The sequence below is a fragment of the Pantherophis guttatus genome, chromosome 9, assembly GCF_059756535.1.
Source record: "Pantherophis guttatus breed Tessera chromosome 9, ASM5975653v1, whole genome shotgun sequence".
NCBI classification, from domain to species: Eukaryota; Metazoa; Chordata; class Lepidosauria; order Squamata; family Colubridae; genus Pantherophis; species Pantherophis guttatus.
In genome coordinates, this window is record NC_142071.1 from 15,725,035 (window position 1) to 15,744,327 (window position 19,293).

General features: G+C 43.3%; 1 protein-coding gene across 3 annotated transcripts in view; it reads left to right on the plus strand.

Annotated features, from left to right (window-relative positions):
* Positions 1 to 19,293, plus strand: part of ZMIZ2 (zinc finger MIZ-type containing 2) — a 99,231-nt gene that overhangs the window by 65,386 nt on the left and 14,552 nt on the right. For all 3 annotated transcript variants that reach the window (XM_087875644.1, XM_034436919.3, XM_060693524.2), the window contains 13 exons: positions 323 to 515; positions 1,920 to 2,174; positions 3,870 to 4,049; positions 6,027 to 6,107; positions 9,307 to 9,511; positions 10,437 to 10,578; positions 11,954 to 12,164; positions 13,158 to 13,263; positions 14,173 to 14,330; positions 14,616 to 14,683; positions 15,388 to 15,456; positions 17,089 to 17,336; positions 17,968 to 18,134. In XM_087875644.1, the coding sequence (XP_087731770.1) occupies positions 323 to 515; positions 1,920 to 2,174; positions 3,870 to 4,049; positions 6,027 to 6,107; positions 9,307 to 9,511; positions 10,437 to 10,578; positions 11,954 to 12,164; positions 13,158 to 13,263; positions 14,173 to 14,330; positions 14,616 to 14,683; positions 15,388 to 15,456; positions 17,089 to 17,336; positions 17,968 to 18,134 (2,083 nt within the window). The remainder of the gene's footprint in view (positions 1 to 322; positions 516 to 1,919; positions 2,175 to 3,869; positions 4,050 to 6,026; positions 6,108 to 9,306; positions 9,512 to 10,436; positions 10,579 to 11,953; positions 12,165 to 13,157; positions 13,264 to 14,172; positions 14,331 to 14,615; positions 14,684 to 15,387; positions 15,457 to 17,088; positions 17,337 to 17,967; positions 18,135 to 19,293) is intronic.

A 19,293-nucleotide genomic window follows, 5' to 3' on the forward strand; every position in this document is an offset into this window, starting at 1 on the left:
CTCCCGGTGTGAGGACCAGCACCAGTCTGCAGCATGCCAGCAACCAGGCCGTGCAAACAAGCAAAGCCCCATCCACAGGATGCAGGCAGCATGCACACCCACACCCCCTCTGGACAGTGGAAAAATATTTCTCCATGGAACCAGTCCCTGGTGCCCAAAAAGTTGGGGGGGAGGGTACTGTCTTAATTCATCCTGGAGTTCCAGCCATTTGACACCATGGTCTGTGCACATGAGATTCTGAGGACTTCCAACACTAGATTGTGGCCATCATTAGAGGGTACAGAACATATGCCACCTGGCTATAAACCTGTCTTTTCTCTAGTTATGCAGGGAGCCCAAATGGCCCAGGGGGAATGGGCATTCCTTCTCATACTGGAAGACCCCCGGCAGACTTCACCCAAGCAGCCGCTGCAGCCGCTGTAGCAGCTGCAGCCGCTACAGCCACGGCCACGGCCACAGCCACAGTTGCTGCCTTACAAGAAAAGCAGAGCCAGGAGCTGAGTCAGTATGGAGCGGTAAGCTGAGCATGTTTGTTTAATGTGGGATAAGAGTGATGGAAAGTGCTAACCAGATGGCAGAAAAGATGCATGATGGGAAGAGATGTGCCTCTATTTATACTTTGTGATACAAGTCCAAGAGGCAGAATTATGAAGCATTTAATAGCACCTACCCAAAGATGGTGCCACTTCAGAAAGTTAAGGAATCACATGCAGCCAGTCCACAAGTTACAGGTTGTCCACTCCTGGAATACTGGATGAGGATAAACTCTCTCCTCCTCTTTCTGTTCTCTGGCCAGAATATGGGTTGAAGTCAAAGAATGAAATTGTGTGAATAATACAGGGCAGCAGTGCTGTGTGTTTTTTGGAAGTAACTGAGGAATTCCTATCACCGTGAACAATGAACAGAATAAGAGTTGGAAGGGACCTTGGACCCCCCTGCTCAAGCAAGAGACCGTATACCATTCCAGACAAGTGACTGTCCAGTCTCTTCTTTAAAGCTTACAATGATGGAGCACCCACAACTTTAGAAGGCAAATTATGAGGTAGATTTCTTCTCTTTTGCTGCAGAGATAGACACGGGTGAAAGCCATGGAGACAGGAATTATGTAGAAGGAAATTTCATTTGACAATCCAGAGAGAGGTGTTCAGTCGAGAGATAATATTCCCTCTCATGCTTAGAAATCAGGTCTTTCTGGTCATCTGCAAGGAAGCCGGGATCACAGCATTCTATAATGTTGATCAAGATGACCTTCAAAGTTTCATATGGTTCCCTGTGAACATCAGAAGGCTGCACTGTTCAAGTGTCAACTCTTCCAGTTCATTGTTTATTTTGACCGCTAACTACACTATATCCCAAAATATTTTTCCTTGGCTTTTATTTGGCCTTTCTCTTCCTTTACTGAAGTGCCAGAGATGTTTTGTCTACAAGTAGACACAGTGTCATTCTTTGGATCTAGCCTTCAGCAGCAGCTTTAGGGTATGGAGTATGCACATAACAGGAAGGCAACCAGTGGTCCATCAAAGCTAGCATAGCCAATATAGAAAAATAATAAATCCTGGTAGTCAGAATACACAAAGAAGGGGGGGTCATTAGCTTTTTGGCCCCAAATTAACCCATCAAAATGAGGGGTCTGATAGTTGTTCACTGAGAAATGAGCACAGTCAACTCTACAAGGTCTTAGAGTTGAAATAATTGTGACCCAAAGTGAGGAACCTGCAAACGAGACTGCTATGGCTTACAGTTGATGTGCCATGGTGTGTTTGTCTAGTGCTGAAATGTCAGCTGAATTGAATAGAAACATTAGAATTGTGACTACTGTAACATCCAGCATGGTGTAGTTGATCCTACAAACCCATTTCCCTAAGATCTGGCTTTGTGTCAAATCCTATTTAACTTCTTCCCCTTTTCTTTTTCTGGAGATGGGTGCTGGGCAGCCTTTCAACAATCAATTCCTCCCTCATTCGGGGCCTCGAGGACCAACTGTACCTCCCGGGATGAATCCAGCCAACATGTTGAATGCCTCCGGGATGTCACCCATGAACATGAACACAGCAAGGACTCCTACAATGAGCGCCCTGTATGCTGGGCAGAGGATGCCACAGCATGGCTACCCTACTCCACCACAAGGCCAGCAGATACCCCGGCAAAGTGTCAAGAGAACTTATTCCAATGAGGTGTGTATCAAAGGTGGAAGGGTTTTGGAGCTCAAGCTTTGAAGCCTTAGGATACAACCTACATCCTTTGCCAAGGAGTGTCAGTCTTCCCCATCTGAGTGTTGTTCCATTGTGCTGCAGCTATAATTCTAGAATTTCCAACCAACATGACCTTTGGGATCTGGGCATATACTTCCAGTATGCCAAGTGTGAGAGGACAGGAACAATGGTTGTGTTTGAGAAAGTAAAATAGCTGAAGCAGCCTAAGACAAATAGAAGTGTTATTCACAAAAAGAAGTAATGAAGGAATAGGAGTTACACTAGAATTAAGGAAGAGTGGTGTAGTAAAGAGTGAGTACTAGCTTTTGAGTACTTGTGGGTGTGTTACCTAGAGACCAGGTCACAGAGCGCAGACTTTGCAGAAACTAGTCAACATCCTACATCCAACTACAAGAGCTCAATCTAAGGAAAAGGAAAGGATAAAGCAGAAATAAAGCAGGAAAGGAAGGAACCTGGGATTCTTCCTACCCAAAATTATAGTAGTCCATGACTTACAACAATTCATTTAGTGAGTGTTCAAAGTTACAACGGCACTGAAAAAAGTGACTTATGACCATTTTTCAGTTACAACCTTTGCAGCATCCCCATGGTCATGTGATCAAAATTCAGACGCTTGGCAACTGACTCATGACAGCTGCTGTGGTCACGGGGTCACGTGATCCCCTTTTGCAACCTTCTGGCAAGCAAAGTCAATGGGGAAGCCAGATTCATTTAACAACCATGTTACTAACTTAACAACTGCAGTGATAACAACTGTGACAAGAAAGGTCGTAAAATGGGGCAAAACTCACTTAACAAATATCTAACTTAACAACAGAAATGTTGGGCTCACTTGTGGTTATAAGTTGAGGGCTACTTGTACTCCTAGTTTTGGAGCTCACTAATCTGGGCTCCAACATAAAAGAATCTGTGACGTCAAGATAGCATGAGGTGATGAAATTACTGCAAGAAATAAACTGAAAGACCCAATCTCAGGAAAGTATATTAGAATTATTAAGTATGTTGGGCATTCTGGGCTCCCTCCTGAAATATTGATAACAACCAATTTCCTGGGCCTGAAGATTTCATCCAGACTTAAAATGAGTGAAATAGAGCCTAGCAATTAACATTTTTGGTCTGATCTGGATGCCTGCAATTAGGAAACTTGTTAGTCTCTTAACTGGCTGAAACAGTGCCCTTGCTGAGTCGTATAGTCTCACTGACAGTACCCCGAGACAAGATGGCAGAGACCACACCTGCCACCCTCCAATCAAATCTAGAAAAGAAATTAACACCAGGAGACCGTTCCAAGTAAGATGTGGGGGCATCCAGCAGAGTTCCCCATAACCTTTCAGCACAGAGGTGAGCCATTTGCAAGCTACCCAGGCCCCCCACCCCAGCATTTCTCTGAGGCTCCCTGAACCAGGGAAGATTGCGTGGGACAAATATTTTTCCAGGGTTTTATGGGTTATGGGGCTAGTGGATAGCAGAGACATAAGACACCCTTAAACCACCCCCAGTTGATTTTTCAAGGAGATGCCTAAACTCACTGAAATCTTGATGTCCTTCTTGTTAATCCCTTCTTCGATTTATTACTTTAAAAACAGTTTACAGATTTAAGCAACATCATTGTATGTGGCTATCACTCAGCTGCCTTTTTTTCTGGATCTCTTCCAGGGTTATCCGGGACAACAATATATACAAGGTGGCCAGTATTCCTCTCAAGCCGGACAGTATGCCACGAATGTGCCTCAACCATCTGCTCCATCCCCCTCCTATCCTGGTCACCGGTTGCCACTGCAACAAGGAGTGAGCCATTATCTCTCTGCCTCCAGTACTAGCGGCCCATACTATAAGGTACTCCGTTGCTATGGTAACAGCTGTACCAGATTCAGTGAAGGTGAAAGAGACCTACAGACATTCATTCTGTAAGGAGAGAAAGCAGATTCCTAATGGAATGATCAAGAGAACATCTCCCTAAGGAAGGAGGGAGATATCTGTATTTCCACTGGTTTTTCCCTATTATTCTGGTGATTTGTAAAGAAAGCCTCCTCCAACCTGGGTGGCCTTCAGATGTGGGATCTTCACCTCCCAAAATTCTGGGCAATGATCATGGAGAATTCTAAAACAGGAAACCCACAATCCCGAAAATAGTCAGTTGGGGGAAAAGTGGCTTTAAGGTTCTAATAAAATATTCTGTTTGTTCTAATCTTCAGCTAGCAGTCATAAGAACAACTCTTCCCAATCAGAGTCAGTGCAGGTTGATTGAATAATTTCACAGGGCAGAAGAAAATGTTCTCTCAAGGTTATAGAGTAAACCAGCAATAACAGAAAAAAAACATTGTTTCTTGGGACTTAATCCAATGCAGCCTGGGGGAAACTGGATCTAGATCCTTTTTCTGTTAGTTCATTTAACCCCATCTCACATCTCTTGAATCTTCAAGTTGTGCTGAAGTATAATTTAAGGTGGTTGTTTTTTGTCTGGTTTACTGCACTGTATGAATCTAGTCTTTATCATTTGTAAATCTTGGTTACAGTTTAGTTCAACTATCCTAGATCTGGCTCTCTTTCAAATAGATTTGATTTCACTTCTCCAAATCCATAGCCAGCATAGTCTTTCAGTAGAAAAGCTGCATCCCTCAGCAGAAGCTCCTGTTGGGCAAGGCTATCTTTCCATACTGTGGGAGCCCAACTAAGGTACACATTGGTGTGTTGTATAAATGCAGATGAATGGATGTTTCTTTAATACAGTCTCAGGCCAGCAATATAAAATAGCCTACAAGAAAATAATGCTATAGTATATACTGTACAGGTAGTCCTTTACTTACAACTATTCATTTAGTGACTGAAGGTACAATGGCACTAAAAAAAGTTACTTAAAACAGGTCGTCAAAGTTACAACCATCACATCCTCCCAGTCACGTGATCAAAATTCAGGCACTTGGCAATCAGCGTATGTTTACAATGGTTATTTGCAATCTTCCCAGTTGTTTTTTGAGCAAAGTCGATGGGAAAAGCCAGATTCATTTAGAGGCCATTTCATTTGCTTAACCCTGCAGTGATTCACTTAAAACTCACAGCAAAAAGGTTTTAACATTGGGTGCAACTCACTAAATAGCCTTGCTTAGCAGTGGAAATTCTGGCCTCAATTGTGGTCATAAATTGAGGATTACCTGTAATAAGAAAAAGAGTTACATAAACATAATATGGGTGGAAGGACTTTAAATCAGGCCTGAGAGAAAATTCTATAATGGTTAAGCAATTCCAAGGTGCTGAGATGCTCCACTCTCTTCCAGTATTCAACATTTAAGAAGCATACAACTTGTAGAATTGGCTTCTAACAATAGTTCATGCACAGCAAACTCTCTCTCTTTGGAGAGAGATTTCAAGTCAGCAGTTCAGTGCAGCTAAGCCTTCTTTTGGGCTGAAGAAAATTGATCAAAAAATTACTAGTGGGGTCAGACCCTATTATAACATGAGAATAACAGGTTATATAACATATTATATAACATGAGAATTACATATAACATGAGAATTCAGTGATCTTCTGTTTGTCATTGCTTGCTCTTGGGATAAAATGAGTCTGTAGAATTATGACCTACTCAGTATCCTTTGGAGCAGCATTTCTCAACCTTGGCACCTTTAAGATATGTGGACTTTACCTCCCATGCTGGCTCGGGAATCCTGGGAGTTGAAGTCCATACATCTTAAAGTTGCAAAAGTTGAGAAGCACTGCTTTGCAATTAAGGTGGGATGGAACTGGATAACTCCTGCCTTGGGAATCAGGGCCCAGATTATTCTAGTAACAAATGCTTTTGACTTTTCTCTTTTTAGCCTACTGATCAGTTCAATGGTCAAAATGCCAATTTTAACGGTGGCAACTTCAATACCTATGGACAAGCTACTATGAATGGGGTGAGTTCTGTTGTTTGCTCCTGATGAGGCTTTCTAAGGTATTTGGCAATAATGTAGAGCTGTGGTGGCACAGTGGTTAGAATGCAGTATTGTAGGCTAACTCTGCTGACTGCCAGCATTTCGATCCTGAAGGACTTGAGGCTGACTCAGCCTCCCATCTTTCCGGTAAAATGAGGACCCAGATAGTGGGGGACAATATGCTGATTCTGTAAACTGTTTAGAGAGGGCTGTAAAGCACTGTGGAGTGGTACATACCATAAGTGCTATTGCTATTGTTAGATGTCGGGTGTTATCTCTCTGCCATATTTCCACAACTTCTGAAGGCAAGCTATTCCACTGGATGATTGTTCTTACTATCAGGAAATTTCTCCTTAGTTCCAGGTTGCTTCTCTCTCTAATCAGTTTCCATCCATTGCTTCTTGTCCTGCTTTCTGGTGCTTTGAAAAATAGATCGATCCCCTCTTCTTTGTGGCACCCCTCAAATATTGAAACACTTGCTATATGTCTCCCCTAGTCCTTCTTTTCACTAGGCTAGACAGACCCAATTCCTGCAACTGTTCTTCCTATGTTTTAGCCTCCAGGTCCCCATCTTTGGGGGGGCTGGAGATCTTCTTCACCAATCTCCTCTGCATTCCAGGATGGCTTACTCATGTGTTTTACATAGATTCACAAAGTCCTTCCACCTAGAACATACCTTCACATCTTCCCTCATTCATCCACTTCTCTTTCCTTTTACAAACAAAACACAACATCCTGTCTTCGTTGGGTCATTTTTCTTGTTTCTTAAACAGAATTGAAGCAAATGGAGCATCATGTAAGCAAGACTTTGACTTTGTGTATTTTTATATTAGTTTAGAATTACCATCAACCTCTTGCTGGGTTCATTTTTTGACTGACATCTTTTCCATTTTTATCCCACTTTTAAAAAAAAACACGGAGAAACACTTTATTTATTTATTTATTTATTTAATTTTTATACCGCCCTTCTCCCGAAGGACTCAGGGCGGTGAACAGTCAGAATAACATACATATAATGTGAAATAAAAATAATTTAAAATAATTAAACCGATTTGGCTCATCAGTTAAGATCCTCAGCGTAGAATTTAGATAAACTGAAAATTTATGCCAGTCCGGCTTGGTGAAATAGAAAGGTCTTCAAGGCATGACGGAAAGTACGGAGATCTGGGATCATTCGTATCCCTGGGGGTATCCTGTTCCATAGGGCAGGTGCCCCCACAGAGAAGGCTCTCCTCCTGGGAACCATCAGCTGACATTGCTTTACTGACGGCACCCTGAGGAGGCCCACTCTGTGGGAGCGTACTGGTTGGTGGGAGGTTATCGGTTGCAGAAGGTGGTCTCGTAGGTACCCAGGTCCTAAACCATGGAGCACTTTAAAGGTAATAACCAGCACCTTGAAGCGCACTCGGAAGACCACCGGGAGCCAGTGCAGCTCGCATAGGAGACGTGTTACATATGAGCGCCATGTCGCTCCCATAATCACCCGCGCGGCTGCATTCTGCACCAGTTGGAGCCTCTGGGTGCACCTCAAGGGTAGCCCCATGTAGAGGCTAACTGAGTTAAAGAAAGGGGGTAATTTGTTAACAAGAAGTTGCGCTCTCTTGCATCTTTTTGCAAGTTATTTTTTGTCCATTTTTAATACTTTTCTCCTGTGTCATCTCAAGAGGTTAGCTCCTATTCCCTATTATGGGTCAGAGTTCACCTTTTCACTCAAAGAGAATAATGTTATATTTTAACTTCCAAGAGCTTCTCCTTGGTGTGGCCAAAGTTGAGTATATTTTTTTTTCTAACTGTTTTTAGCTGGAAAAAATGGACATTTGGGGGACAATTGAAATATATATTCACATGGTAAAAAGCACAGTCTGATACCAGATTTTGCAGCCCCCCAAATAAGATACAGGCATAAACTGTCTCTCATCTACAAGAGAGTAGTTTCTAGTGCTTTTCATAAAGTAGGAGAGAGAAAAGGCAAGAAGTTGCACATTGATTGAAGTATAAATAGCATTCTTATTTGGTACATAGAGATCACAATGTGATCGACAGTAAATCAGGAAGTCTTGCATCTTTATGTCCTTGTTTACCCACTGCGAGTTCAGCTTGAGAAGCCTAACATGCAATATTTTTTAAGGCGGTCTATAAAGATACAAGGAAATGGTTCCTTCTGTAAAACAATTGGCCCATTCATAGGTGGCTGGTGACTAGCAAAAAATGAGAACAGGCCAACCACCAGATTACAGCCAAAAAGCCCAAAAGAGGAAACCAGCCATGTAAAAACAAACTAGATTCTGCTTACTGTTGAGAGTGAATGAATGATCTTGCATTGAGAGTTACATTGTTTGACTAGTCCTTGGGTGCATGATTGTAAGGGTTTGATACTTTAAAGTAGGGGTGTCCAACCTTGGCAACTTTAAAACCTGTGGACTTCAACTCCTGGCTAGGGAATTCTGGGAGCTGAAGTCCACAAGTCTTAAAGTTGCCAAGGTTGGACACCTCTGCTTTAAACAGACTTCTTATAATTCTTCCTATTGTATAATTCTAAGTACAGGTAGTCCTCCACTTACAATAGTTCATTTAGTGACTCTTCAAATTTACAATGACTGAAAAAAGTGACCTTATGACCATTTTTCACATTTACAACTATTGCAGCATCCCCACGGTCACATGATCAAAATTCAGATTTTTGGCAAGTGATTCATATTTATGACCATTGCAGTGTCCCAGGGTCATGTGATCCCCTTTTGTGACCTTCTGACAAGCAAAGTCAATGGTGAGCCAGATTCACTTAACAACCGTGTTACTAATTTAACAACAAATGTCTTAGCAACATAAATGTTGGGCTCAATTGTGGTCATAAGTTGAGGACTATTTGTAATCATTTTGGGCAATAATGGCTTGGTGGGGGAGACCCACAGAAAAAAGAGGTGAGGAAGCCTCAGCACACGGACCTGCCAATTTTTCACACTCCTTTGTGTCCATGAGGTTAATGCATCTCAAGGATGTTAGTTTGGAAAATATGCATTCAGTAGAATGTAAATGCAGTCACTTTTTTCCTGGTTCAATGTTCAGAAGACTTTCAACTTGTATTCCATTGTGTAAAGTTTGGGATTGTTTTTACTAGAACGTGGGCTGAAGCTTCATAAGAGTTGATAACATCTGAGTTATAATTCTGTTCTCTTTGTAGCCGGGAAGATCTATGCCTGGCTATCCAAGCTCTCCTTTACCTGGTAACCCCACACCTCCGATGACCCCTGGAAGTAATATCCCTCCCTACATGTCCCCAGGACAGGATGTGAAGTCACCATTCCTTCCAGACATCAAACCCAATATCAATTCTTTGCATCCTTCTCCATCTCCCAACATTGGTTCTTTGCATCCTTCTCCATCTGGTAAGTCTTAGACGCTGAGAAAACCTTTCCAATCTGGCTGATTTATGGCTTCTCCTAGCTAAAGAGGGTATGAGACATCATTTAGTAATGACAATTCACTAGTTAATTGATTTACTCATTTACAATATTTGTAGATCAACTCAGTTGTGAGAGTTGGGATAGTACACAATAAGGTAGGAAAACCAACATAGGACTCAAGTGGCAAAGCTTTTCTTGACTGTACCACTCCGTTTTGCAAAACACACACTTTTTTAGCAAGAAAAATTCATTCTGGACGTCTCCCTCATTATTATTTTTTTAAGGAGCAAGGCACCTTTCCCCAAAAGATATTTGAAAAATGAGGCACCCAGTTCACACAGGTGTGTCTGTACATCTCAATGCACCACCACCACCACCACCCCACAACTCAAAATGGTTGAGTCCTAGAAAAACTTACCCTCTGGATTCTACATATTGGCTGGGCTCTGGACCGTGATGTGAATTTGGGACTACGTGCAGAGCAATGGAATTTTGGGGGTCAGGTGTGTTCCGTGGCAGTTAAGGAATGGCAGTTTGGTGCTGGGGGAAAAAATCTTGAGAGACTTCCTTAACTTGCAGTTGGAATAGAAAGAAGAGGGAGTACCAAAATCCATTTCCCAAATGCTTGCAAAATTCAACAGAATTAGGGGGAGGAAAGGAAATGACAGCCCTGGTGGAGTCAAGGCAGAAGCCAGGCCTGTTCTTCACACCACCTGCAGCACTTTTCCACCTGGCTGCCCCTTGCCATGCCCCACAGCCCAGACAATCTCTTATTATGTCCCCTGTTGCTGGGTCAGCCTGTCTCCCTCCATGCCTGCCTTGGCTCCTCTGCCCCATATCATCCCTGCACCTATGGCTGTGCACCTTCCACTCATGATCAGCCCACTCTCTTTTCTTGTCCCACCAGGAAACCCTTGTGATGAGTTGCGTTTGACCTTCCCTGTACGGGATGGTGTAGTGTTGGAGCCTTTCCGCCTCCAGCACAACTTGGCGGTCAGCAACCATGTCTTCCAGCTCAGGGACTCTGTTTATAAGACACTGATGCTCAGGTGAGACCTATGATGATTTTCCTAAGTTCATCCTACTAAGTAAACACATCATCTTGTTCTTTCTCTAACCAAGAATTGGCTTCTGCCACCCTGATCATTAAGTATAGGCAGTTTTTGAAAGATGGTCGAAAGTGGTGAGCTGGGAGCAGAGGATAAACTAGAACGTACTTCATCATTGCTTTTGAGCCCACATTCGAACAAAGCAAAAGAGCAAAGCTCTAAACTGTGTTATTTGCCTCCTAACTCCAACAGTCCTGAAAACCAGAAAAGGTTCTTTGAACAAGACCTATTTATGATCTCAAGTCCATCTTTCTGTACAATAGCACATTTCTGCCCTGTTGTTTCTACAGCCTTGGTCCATATCTTCTTTCTGAAATAGCACAGGAGAACTCTGAGAATTATCCAGTTCACCTTTAGGTGGAACATTTTAATCGGCTGTTTTTGCAAAAAGCAGCAACAGGTATATTCTGAGTCTTTGGGCTGTACCTGGCACTCACTTGAACACTGTGAGAGGCTCTTTTGCAGATCGGTGAACGTTCTGGGAAAAAATGAAAATGTTCTGGAGAAAAAAAGCAATACAAGTGAGGTTATTCAAGGATTTGCTTTGACAGCGGAGAAACAGTGGAGGGAAAACAGTAGAGAATCAAAGGGAAAACAGTAGTAGCTATCAACTAGTTGTTAACTGCTTCATTTCAGTTTATTTATTAAATTATGTCCTGTCCATCTCTCTACCAAGTGACTTTGTTTCAGTTATCATTAAGGAAGGTGTTTGGATATTATCCTGCTGATTTTAGTACAATAATTATTTCAGATAACTAGTTGACAGGTCTGTTTGAGAGAAACTTTCCAAAGATTTCACCAAAAAAATTCTGGCCCTTCTCCCCTAGGCGTTTGTAGGTATTCTTTTGCTGTGTGAGTAAACAATTTCATAAATCTTAACCAATGAAGAAGGAACTTCCCTTAGCTGGGGGAAAAACGTTTCCCTGTCTCTTTAGGAGAGTGTTTCCCACCGTTGGTAAATTAAAGGTGAGAGGACTTCAACTCCCAGAATTCTCAGCAATTGCCATGCATTCCCAGGGAGAACTCAACAATAGAGATGAGGAACTGTGGTCCTCCAGCTATTGAGCCGCTACAGTTCTCAGCACCCATCGCTTTTGGCAGTGTTCTTTAGGGCTATTGGGAATTGCACCCCAGCAACACAATTCTCAGCAGGAATTGAGGACCACAGGTTCATAGCCAAAAGAGATGGGACAAGAGACCATAGCAGAGTTTTCTCCCATTGCTAAGTTCTTATCCCATGGTCTCCTTGCTTTCTCCAAGGCACCATGAGGATTTTCTTTAGAAAGGCATTTTGTGGTTCCTCTCTGCTTCTCAGGCCTGATTTAGAGCTGCAGTTTAAATGCTACCATCATGAGGACCGACAAATGAACACCAACTGGCCAGCCTCAGTCCAGGTCAGCGTGAATGCCACCCCTCTGACCATCGAGCGGGGAGACAACAAGACTTCACACAAACCCCTCTACCTAAAGCAGGTCTGCCAGCCCGGCAGGAACACCATCCAGATCACAGTCACGGCTTGCTGCTGTGTAAGTTCAACTTCTGTTTGTTTGGGAATGGTCTATAGAGTGAAGATAGCAGCTTCTCTAAGCCTCTGTTTTGCTATGAAGGGTATTGATACTCCAGACTCCTTCATAACAGATGGCCATCTAGTCCTCCATTGCCATTTGTCCTAATTCCCAAAATTTCTGTATCAGCTTTTTCCAACTTGAGGTCTGTTGAGTAGGTGGAGATGGCTACTCCCAAATTCCTTTAGGATGAAGAATTCTACAGGACTGCAGTCCCAACATACTCAAAGGGCACCAGATCGGGGAAGACGGTCTTGGCCTACTCTTGGCTGGATGAATTCTGCCACTAAATCCATACAGATGCAAGAAGTCCAGGATAAAGGGGACGTTTCCTCTATTTTAAGCCAACCGAGTTACCTTTGTCATTCCTTGCAGCAGCAAATTCATAAGTGGATTGTGTGCTACATATGATACCATTTCCTTGTGGAGCAGCTTTTCATACTATTTTCATTGATTGGTCCCTGGGTTCAAATACCCACTTCTATGGGTTCAGAAGGCCCTTTTTGTCTGTGTGTCCCAACTTGGATATTTAGGAAAGAAAGACCTTTGAACTCCATTTTGTTCAAGTGAAAGGTTCAGTGTAGTCAAGCAGCTACAGCATAAGCAAAGTTGGATCTGAATATTCCCATTCAAAGCCCACAGTTTTCCCATCTCCCTGGCCCTCCTCCCTTGACCAGCCAATCAATGTCCAATCATATTCCTCCAATGTTTTGGGAACAGCTTTGGGGTTTGGCACCTCTTTGGCTGAGTTTCGCATTCCACTCTCATAGCTTCATCCTTGATCAGCCAGTTCATTCCAGATTGATACATCTGGTTCCTTTCACCCTGTCATCCCTCCGTTTTATGACGGGAAGCAAGGCATGCTGAAGATGGCAGATCTGACACTGCTTTGTCATGTAATACAAATTGTGAGTGTGTTTAGCTCTGGTGACTTCTCTTCTTTCTTCATTTTAGTCCCACCTTTTTGTCCTGCAATTGGTGCACAGGCCTTCAGTACGGTCCGTTTTGCAAGGTTTAATCAAAAAGCGGCTGCTGCCGGCCGAGCACTGCATCACCAAAAGTGAGTATCTCTGCTCTTTGGCATCCTTCCCCCCCCTGTAAAGTCTGACCAAAGAGACAGAACTGTCTGGCCTGGTTCTTCAGGAGAGTAAAAGCAACCAGCAGAATTTCTGCAGAGTTCCATTAGGCTGGGATCAGAGATGCATGGCAAAAGAGCAGATGCTTCACAAATGCATTGCTCAGGAGAAGGGGGAAAATTTCCATGCTTCCTGTAAGTCATTGGAGTAGGTCCGTTATGCACCATATTGGAAAAGGCTGTTCTGAAGACCAAACCGAAGAGTGTAGAGCAGGGGTGTCCAACCTGGCAACTTTAAAACTTGTAGACTTCACCTCCCAGAATTCACCAAGCTGCTAAGCAAATCTGACTTCCCCCACTGACTTTGCTTGTCTGGGGAAGTCGCAAATGGCTATCGTGACCCTGGGATGCTGCAGCCATTGTAAATACCTACTGGTAGCCAAGTGTCCGAATTTTGATAATATGATCGCAGGGACACTATGACGATTGTAAGTGTGAGGACCAGTCATAAGTCACTTTTTTTCAGCACTTCTTAACTTCAAACAAATGTCTATAAATCAAAGAGTACCTGTAAGGAGGGCCAAGTTATCAGATGGGCCAGGGAAGCTCTTATTATTGTTAACTGAGGTTGGAATACTACGTGTTAGGTTAGATTATGAACAATTTGATAGAGACGGGAAAAGCCAAAAAGGTAAAGAAATAAGAAAAGGCCTCCTCTGTCCTGATCTTAACCCTTTCCCAACCTTGCTGGCCTTCACCATTCCTAGCCCATTGAGTTGCGTAGAAAGATAGAAACAGAAAACTGACAGCAGAAAAAGACCCAGTGGTCTTTCAAATCTGCCCTTGGTCCATTGGGTCTGCATTGACACATCATTTTCCTCTTTCCAACCATAGTCAAACGGAACTTCAGCAGCGGCACAATCCCTGGGACTCCAGGTCCAAATGGCGAAGATGGTGTGGAGCAGACAGCCATTAAGGTGTCTCTGAAGTGCCCCATTACTTTTCGGAGAATCCAACTTCCTGCCAGGGGTCATGACTGCAGGCACATACAGGTGAGTCTCTGATCATCTCCTATGTCTTCCTGCCCTCTGGCTAACAGAGAAGGTAGGAATAGAGTCCTGCAGCAAGAACGATGAACTGCCAACAAAAGGAGGTGGGCTGTTGAAGGAACAGAAGGAGAAAACCCCAATCATTTATTCTTGTGGAAGGGAAAGCATTCGAGGGATCCAGTACAGATATCATCCTGAAATTGGACAGTTGCCCTTGTCCCCAAAGGTTTTGGAGTTGTTTTCTAATGCCTTTTGCCCAATTGAGTCCTGTTTTCTTTCTCTGTGCAGTGCTTCGACTTGGAATCCTATCTGCAGCTAAATTGTGAAAGGGGGACGTGGAGATGTCCTGTTTGCAAGTAAGCATCTATGTTTGAAGCGGTTGTGGCAAAAACAAAGACATTTGGGATATTAAATCCAAGAAAGGACCTTCGTTAGGAAAGCAGCATACAAGAGAAAACCTCTGGACCAGTTTTTCCCAGCCTTGGGAACTTTAAGATGTGTGGACTCCAGTGCCGGCTGGGGAATTCTAGGAGTTGAAGTCCACACATCTTAAAGTTCCCAAGGTTGGGAAAAATGCTGTGGATTAATTTGTGTAGCTGTTTATTGTGGCCAGCCTGGGCTGGACAGTTCTTAAGCAAGATCTAAAAGCAATAGTTCTCCTTCCATTCCTCTTCAGTGGCACAGCTGTCACAGGGCTACTGGGCTGAAGTCAAGAGCTGCTCACAAAACAGAGCCCTTAAAGGTTGTCAGTTGACTGACAGCAGCACCAAGGCCCAGCATTAATTCTTTGGCTGGGCTCAACCTCCCAACAAGGTCCAGAGGAGATAGGGTTTGTCCCTACATCTTTGCCCTTTTAAAGATTATAATCAGGTGTCTGGCTGACTATATACTCAGTTATTGTTCTGTTTTTACCTTTAAAAACTTAGACAGCCAAAAGTTGCACCCCACCCCACCTCCCTTCTCTATAAAACCTTAAGGTTTGAAATTTTGCAGCTGCAGCCTGTCAGAGCATTGCATATGGTTACTCCCCCCGCCCCCCATTTTTTCTTCTTTCATTCAGTAAAACAGCCTTGTTGGAAGGGCTTGAAGTGGACCAGTACATGTTGGGAATCCTGATTTACATTCAAAAGTAAGTTTCTTGGATTTGCTGGTTTTTTCACTCTTGTATAAAAAGAAATGAGATTGGCCAGGTGTGATGATGCTGTTTTATGGCCGCCAGGGGGCAGGCAAGGGCTATCACCCACTCACCCTAACTCATCCGTTTGGTAAATGGTTGTCCTTCTGAAGACTGTAGCCTAGGAAAGCTCCTTTGCACCACATTGTGCCTGGACTGTGATTGGCAAGCAGCCAATTGCACAATTATTTAACTGAGGGATACCCTCCTTTTCATTCAGGAGCTTGAGCGCTATTTAGCATGTCAGCTGTGACCAGCACTGAACTACCTTGGTAATACAGGTAGTCTTGGATTTACAACCACAATGGGAACTAAAATTCCCATTGCGAAACAAGGCAGTTGTTACATGAATCGTGCCTGATTTTACAACCTTTTTTTTTTTGCCGTGGTTGCTAAGCAAATCACCACAGTTGTTAGCAAATCATGTGGTTTTAAAGCAAATCTAGCTTCCCCCATTGACTTTGCTTGTAAAAGGCCATCTGGGAAGGTGATGAATGGTGATTACATGACCCCAAGACATGTCAACCACTTTAAATACATGCCAGTTGCAACTGCCCAAATTTTAATCACGTGACTATGAGGATGCTGCGACAATAAGTCACTTTTTCCAGTGTCGTAATTTTAAATGGGCGCTAAACGAACTGTTGCGAGTTGAGGACTACCTGTGCTTATCCACACCATGGGCTGCATCATATCTGGACTACTGTGAAGGACTCAAGGAGGGAGGCTAAGCTCGAAGAGAAACCAGATCTTTCCATTAAAGCAAAATGCAGCACAATATTACTCCATGCAGCTGGCTCTCTTGTTTTATTTCCTCTAGAGTCACAGTTCCTCATTTGAATTCCCATAATATTGTCAGGCTTGTGTTTCTTATAACAATGTTGGTAGAAAAAATGCTTCCCCAAGGACCTCCATCTGATAACAGCCCCATGAAAAACACTAGAGCTTGTTCCATGGGTGGAGTAACAGTAGCTCTCCTATAAGCTATTCTTTGCCTAATGCAATCAGCTTACAAGCATTCTTTTTCAATGAAGAAAAGAACAAGCAAGGCGCTGTATTCTGCTGTCTGTTTTTCCAAATGAAATAATGTCTCTTGGTGAGCAAAACAACTTTGCTAAGAACAGGGGCAACCATCCATGTAGCCCCAGAAATGTAAGCTGGAAGCCCCTCAACATCAACCCCCAAATCTTTGTGAGGCATTTTTACCACTAGTTTGCAGCAGTTAACCATCACCTTAAAGCCATTTAGAGATTTTCTTTTTTAGAACCCTTTGGGATTGTTTATTTGTTTTCTTTTTCTATTTTTCCTTTTCCTCCTTGTGGGCTAGACAATGACCTCATAGCTGAAATAGTGAAGGATCATACCTGGTGTGTCTTGTGGGCGGTTCAAGGTTACCAGCTCATGATCAAGAAGTCCTGTGTAGAGACCTAAAATTCTAGGGTTGGAAGAGGCCATGTGAGCCATTGAGCCCAACCTCCTGCTCAACCCAGCATGTTTTATGACATGTGAATAATTGTATGATTGTATAAATCCACCATGTGTGGGGGCCAGGGTTGAGTGTCATGTGCAAACGTCCCATTTACCCAGCTCCGAATATGAAGAGATCACCATTGACCCAACGTGCAGCTGGAAGCCGGTCCCAATCAAACCTGACATCCACATCAAGGAGGAACAGGATGGACCCGTGCTGAAGCGTTGCCGCACCATGAGTCCCACCCATATGGTGATGCCCAGTGTCATGGAGATGATTGCAGCCTTGGGACCGGGTCCCTCGCCATTTGGATCTTTGCAGTCCTCTTCTGCTGGCGGTGGCACCAACGACTATACCAGCCAAAGTGAGTCAGCCTCTGAGTCCTGGGGCAGGTGGAGAGGGAGAAAGGCCCAGCTCTTGAGAGACAGCAATAGCACTTAGATTTATATACCACTTCATAGTGCTTTTATAGCCTTCTATAAGCTGTTTATAGAGTCAGCATATTGCTCCCAACAATCTGGGTCCTCATTTTACCGACCTTGGAAGGTTGGAAGGCTGAGTCAACCTTGAGCTGGTCAGGATCGAACTGGCTGTGGCAGAGTTTGCTTGCAATACTGAACTCTTAACTACTGTGCCACCATGGCTCTAGAGAGGGGTACAGTCTTCTCCTCCAAGAGAGAGAGAGCACCTTCTTTTAGATCTCACTGGGATCTCATGGATCTACCTTGTGTATGGTGCATAAGCACCATTAAAAGGCACAAGTGTTACATTTGTATCATTAAGAAACAAGATACGCACATAATTGCTGCTTAACTATCGCAGGGGATTTCTATGAATTCTATTGATACGATGACTTGCTGGGTCCCTGCCCTACTTACCTCCCTAGATTATGTTACATGGGGTTAGAACTAACCTTCATTCACAACATTTGTATATGTACATGCCTTTTCTGAAAGATAACTTTTCCCTCTGACTATTACTTTTTGTTCTTTCAGATTCAACCTTTTCTGGAACTTACCCAGATTCATTCCCCACTGTGAACCCCGGCACCCCAACGTTAAATGAATTCAACCCTGGGCCTCCTCCCATCTCCTACCAGTCTGACATTCCAGGCAGCCTGCTGACCCCCGAAAAGCCAACTGTTCCTTCCATCCCTGGACAGGTCAGTGAGATGTTCCTCCTGGAAAATATTGGGAAGTGGTCATTGTAAATGGGGTATGGGGATCCTGGGATCTTCACTCTGTAATGGTCAGTTCCTCTTAGTCTTCTTGAACAGGTACATAAATTCCTCTCCCGTTTCCCCTTCATGATAAGTAACAGTCCTAGCATTGGATTTTGATAGATTCCACAGGCAGGGAGCTTCCAGAATTTACATTGTATATCCTTGAAAGATTTACTGGCAGTTTCTTAAATCTGGGAAGTTTGGCAGCAAACGATGCCTGTGTAGGTTTTTTTCTGACCCATTAAAAAACTTTTCATAAAAACCTCACGAGCAACATCACGATCAGTTACTTGGCAAGCCCTCCCATTTCTATAGCTTTTGGCTAAGAAGCGGCAATTTTCATAAAACTCCCATCATGCATTTATCAGCAGCATGTGAACACAGGAACAGGACAGGATTCTTTGGGTGATTTTCTGCACCATCCACCAGGAGGCCTTGTAAAGGCAGCTGAACAAATGGCACGTTTCTCCCCTATGACAATACAGTTTTTCCCCCAGCCTTACAAGGAGAATCCTCAAGAGAACATCAACAGAAAGAGTTCTCTTGGGAGTCAGCAAGGCAGGGATGATCAGACAGCTTGCTCTGCTATGCGAGACACTTAAAAAAAAGAGAGAACAAAAGAAAATGCAATGTCTTACCTATTCCGATCCATTTTTGTAGAAAAGAAGAGCATCTCCTTTTAGTTTTAAGCTTCTTCCATAGTCTTCACTCTCCAGAATATCCATCCTCAACCTCAGATCCTTGAAATATATGTCGGTTTGTACCACCCATCTTATCCCCAAGCACGGCCATTCATGGGAATTGTAGTCTGACACCTGGGAAACCCCAGTCCAGAGAAAACAGCTGTTGATTTCACAGACACTAGCTGCACTTTATTCCTCCTAGCCTTGTGGAAGTGGATTCAAAATAGATATGTTAGGAGGAGATGAAGAATTAATGCTAAAGATTTGGAGTTTAAGCAACTAAAAGAGACTATTGAGACATTTCCCGCTTTCCTATAAATGTTATTTTGGTGAAACTGACTTGACTATAATCTAAGAAAAGAGTTAAAAAAAGAGGGGGGAGAGCCAGGCTTGGGTAGATTACTAATCCATCTAAT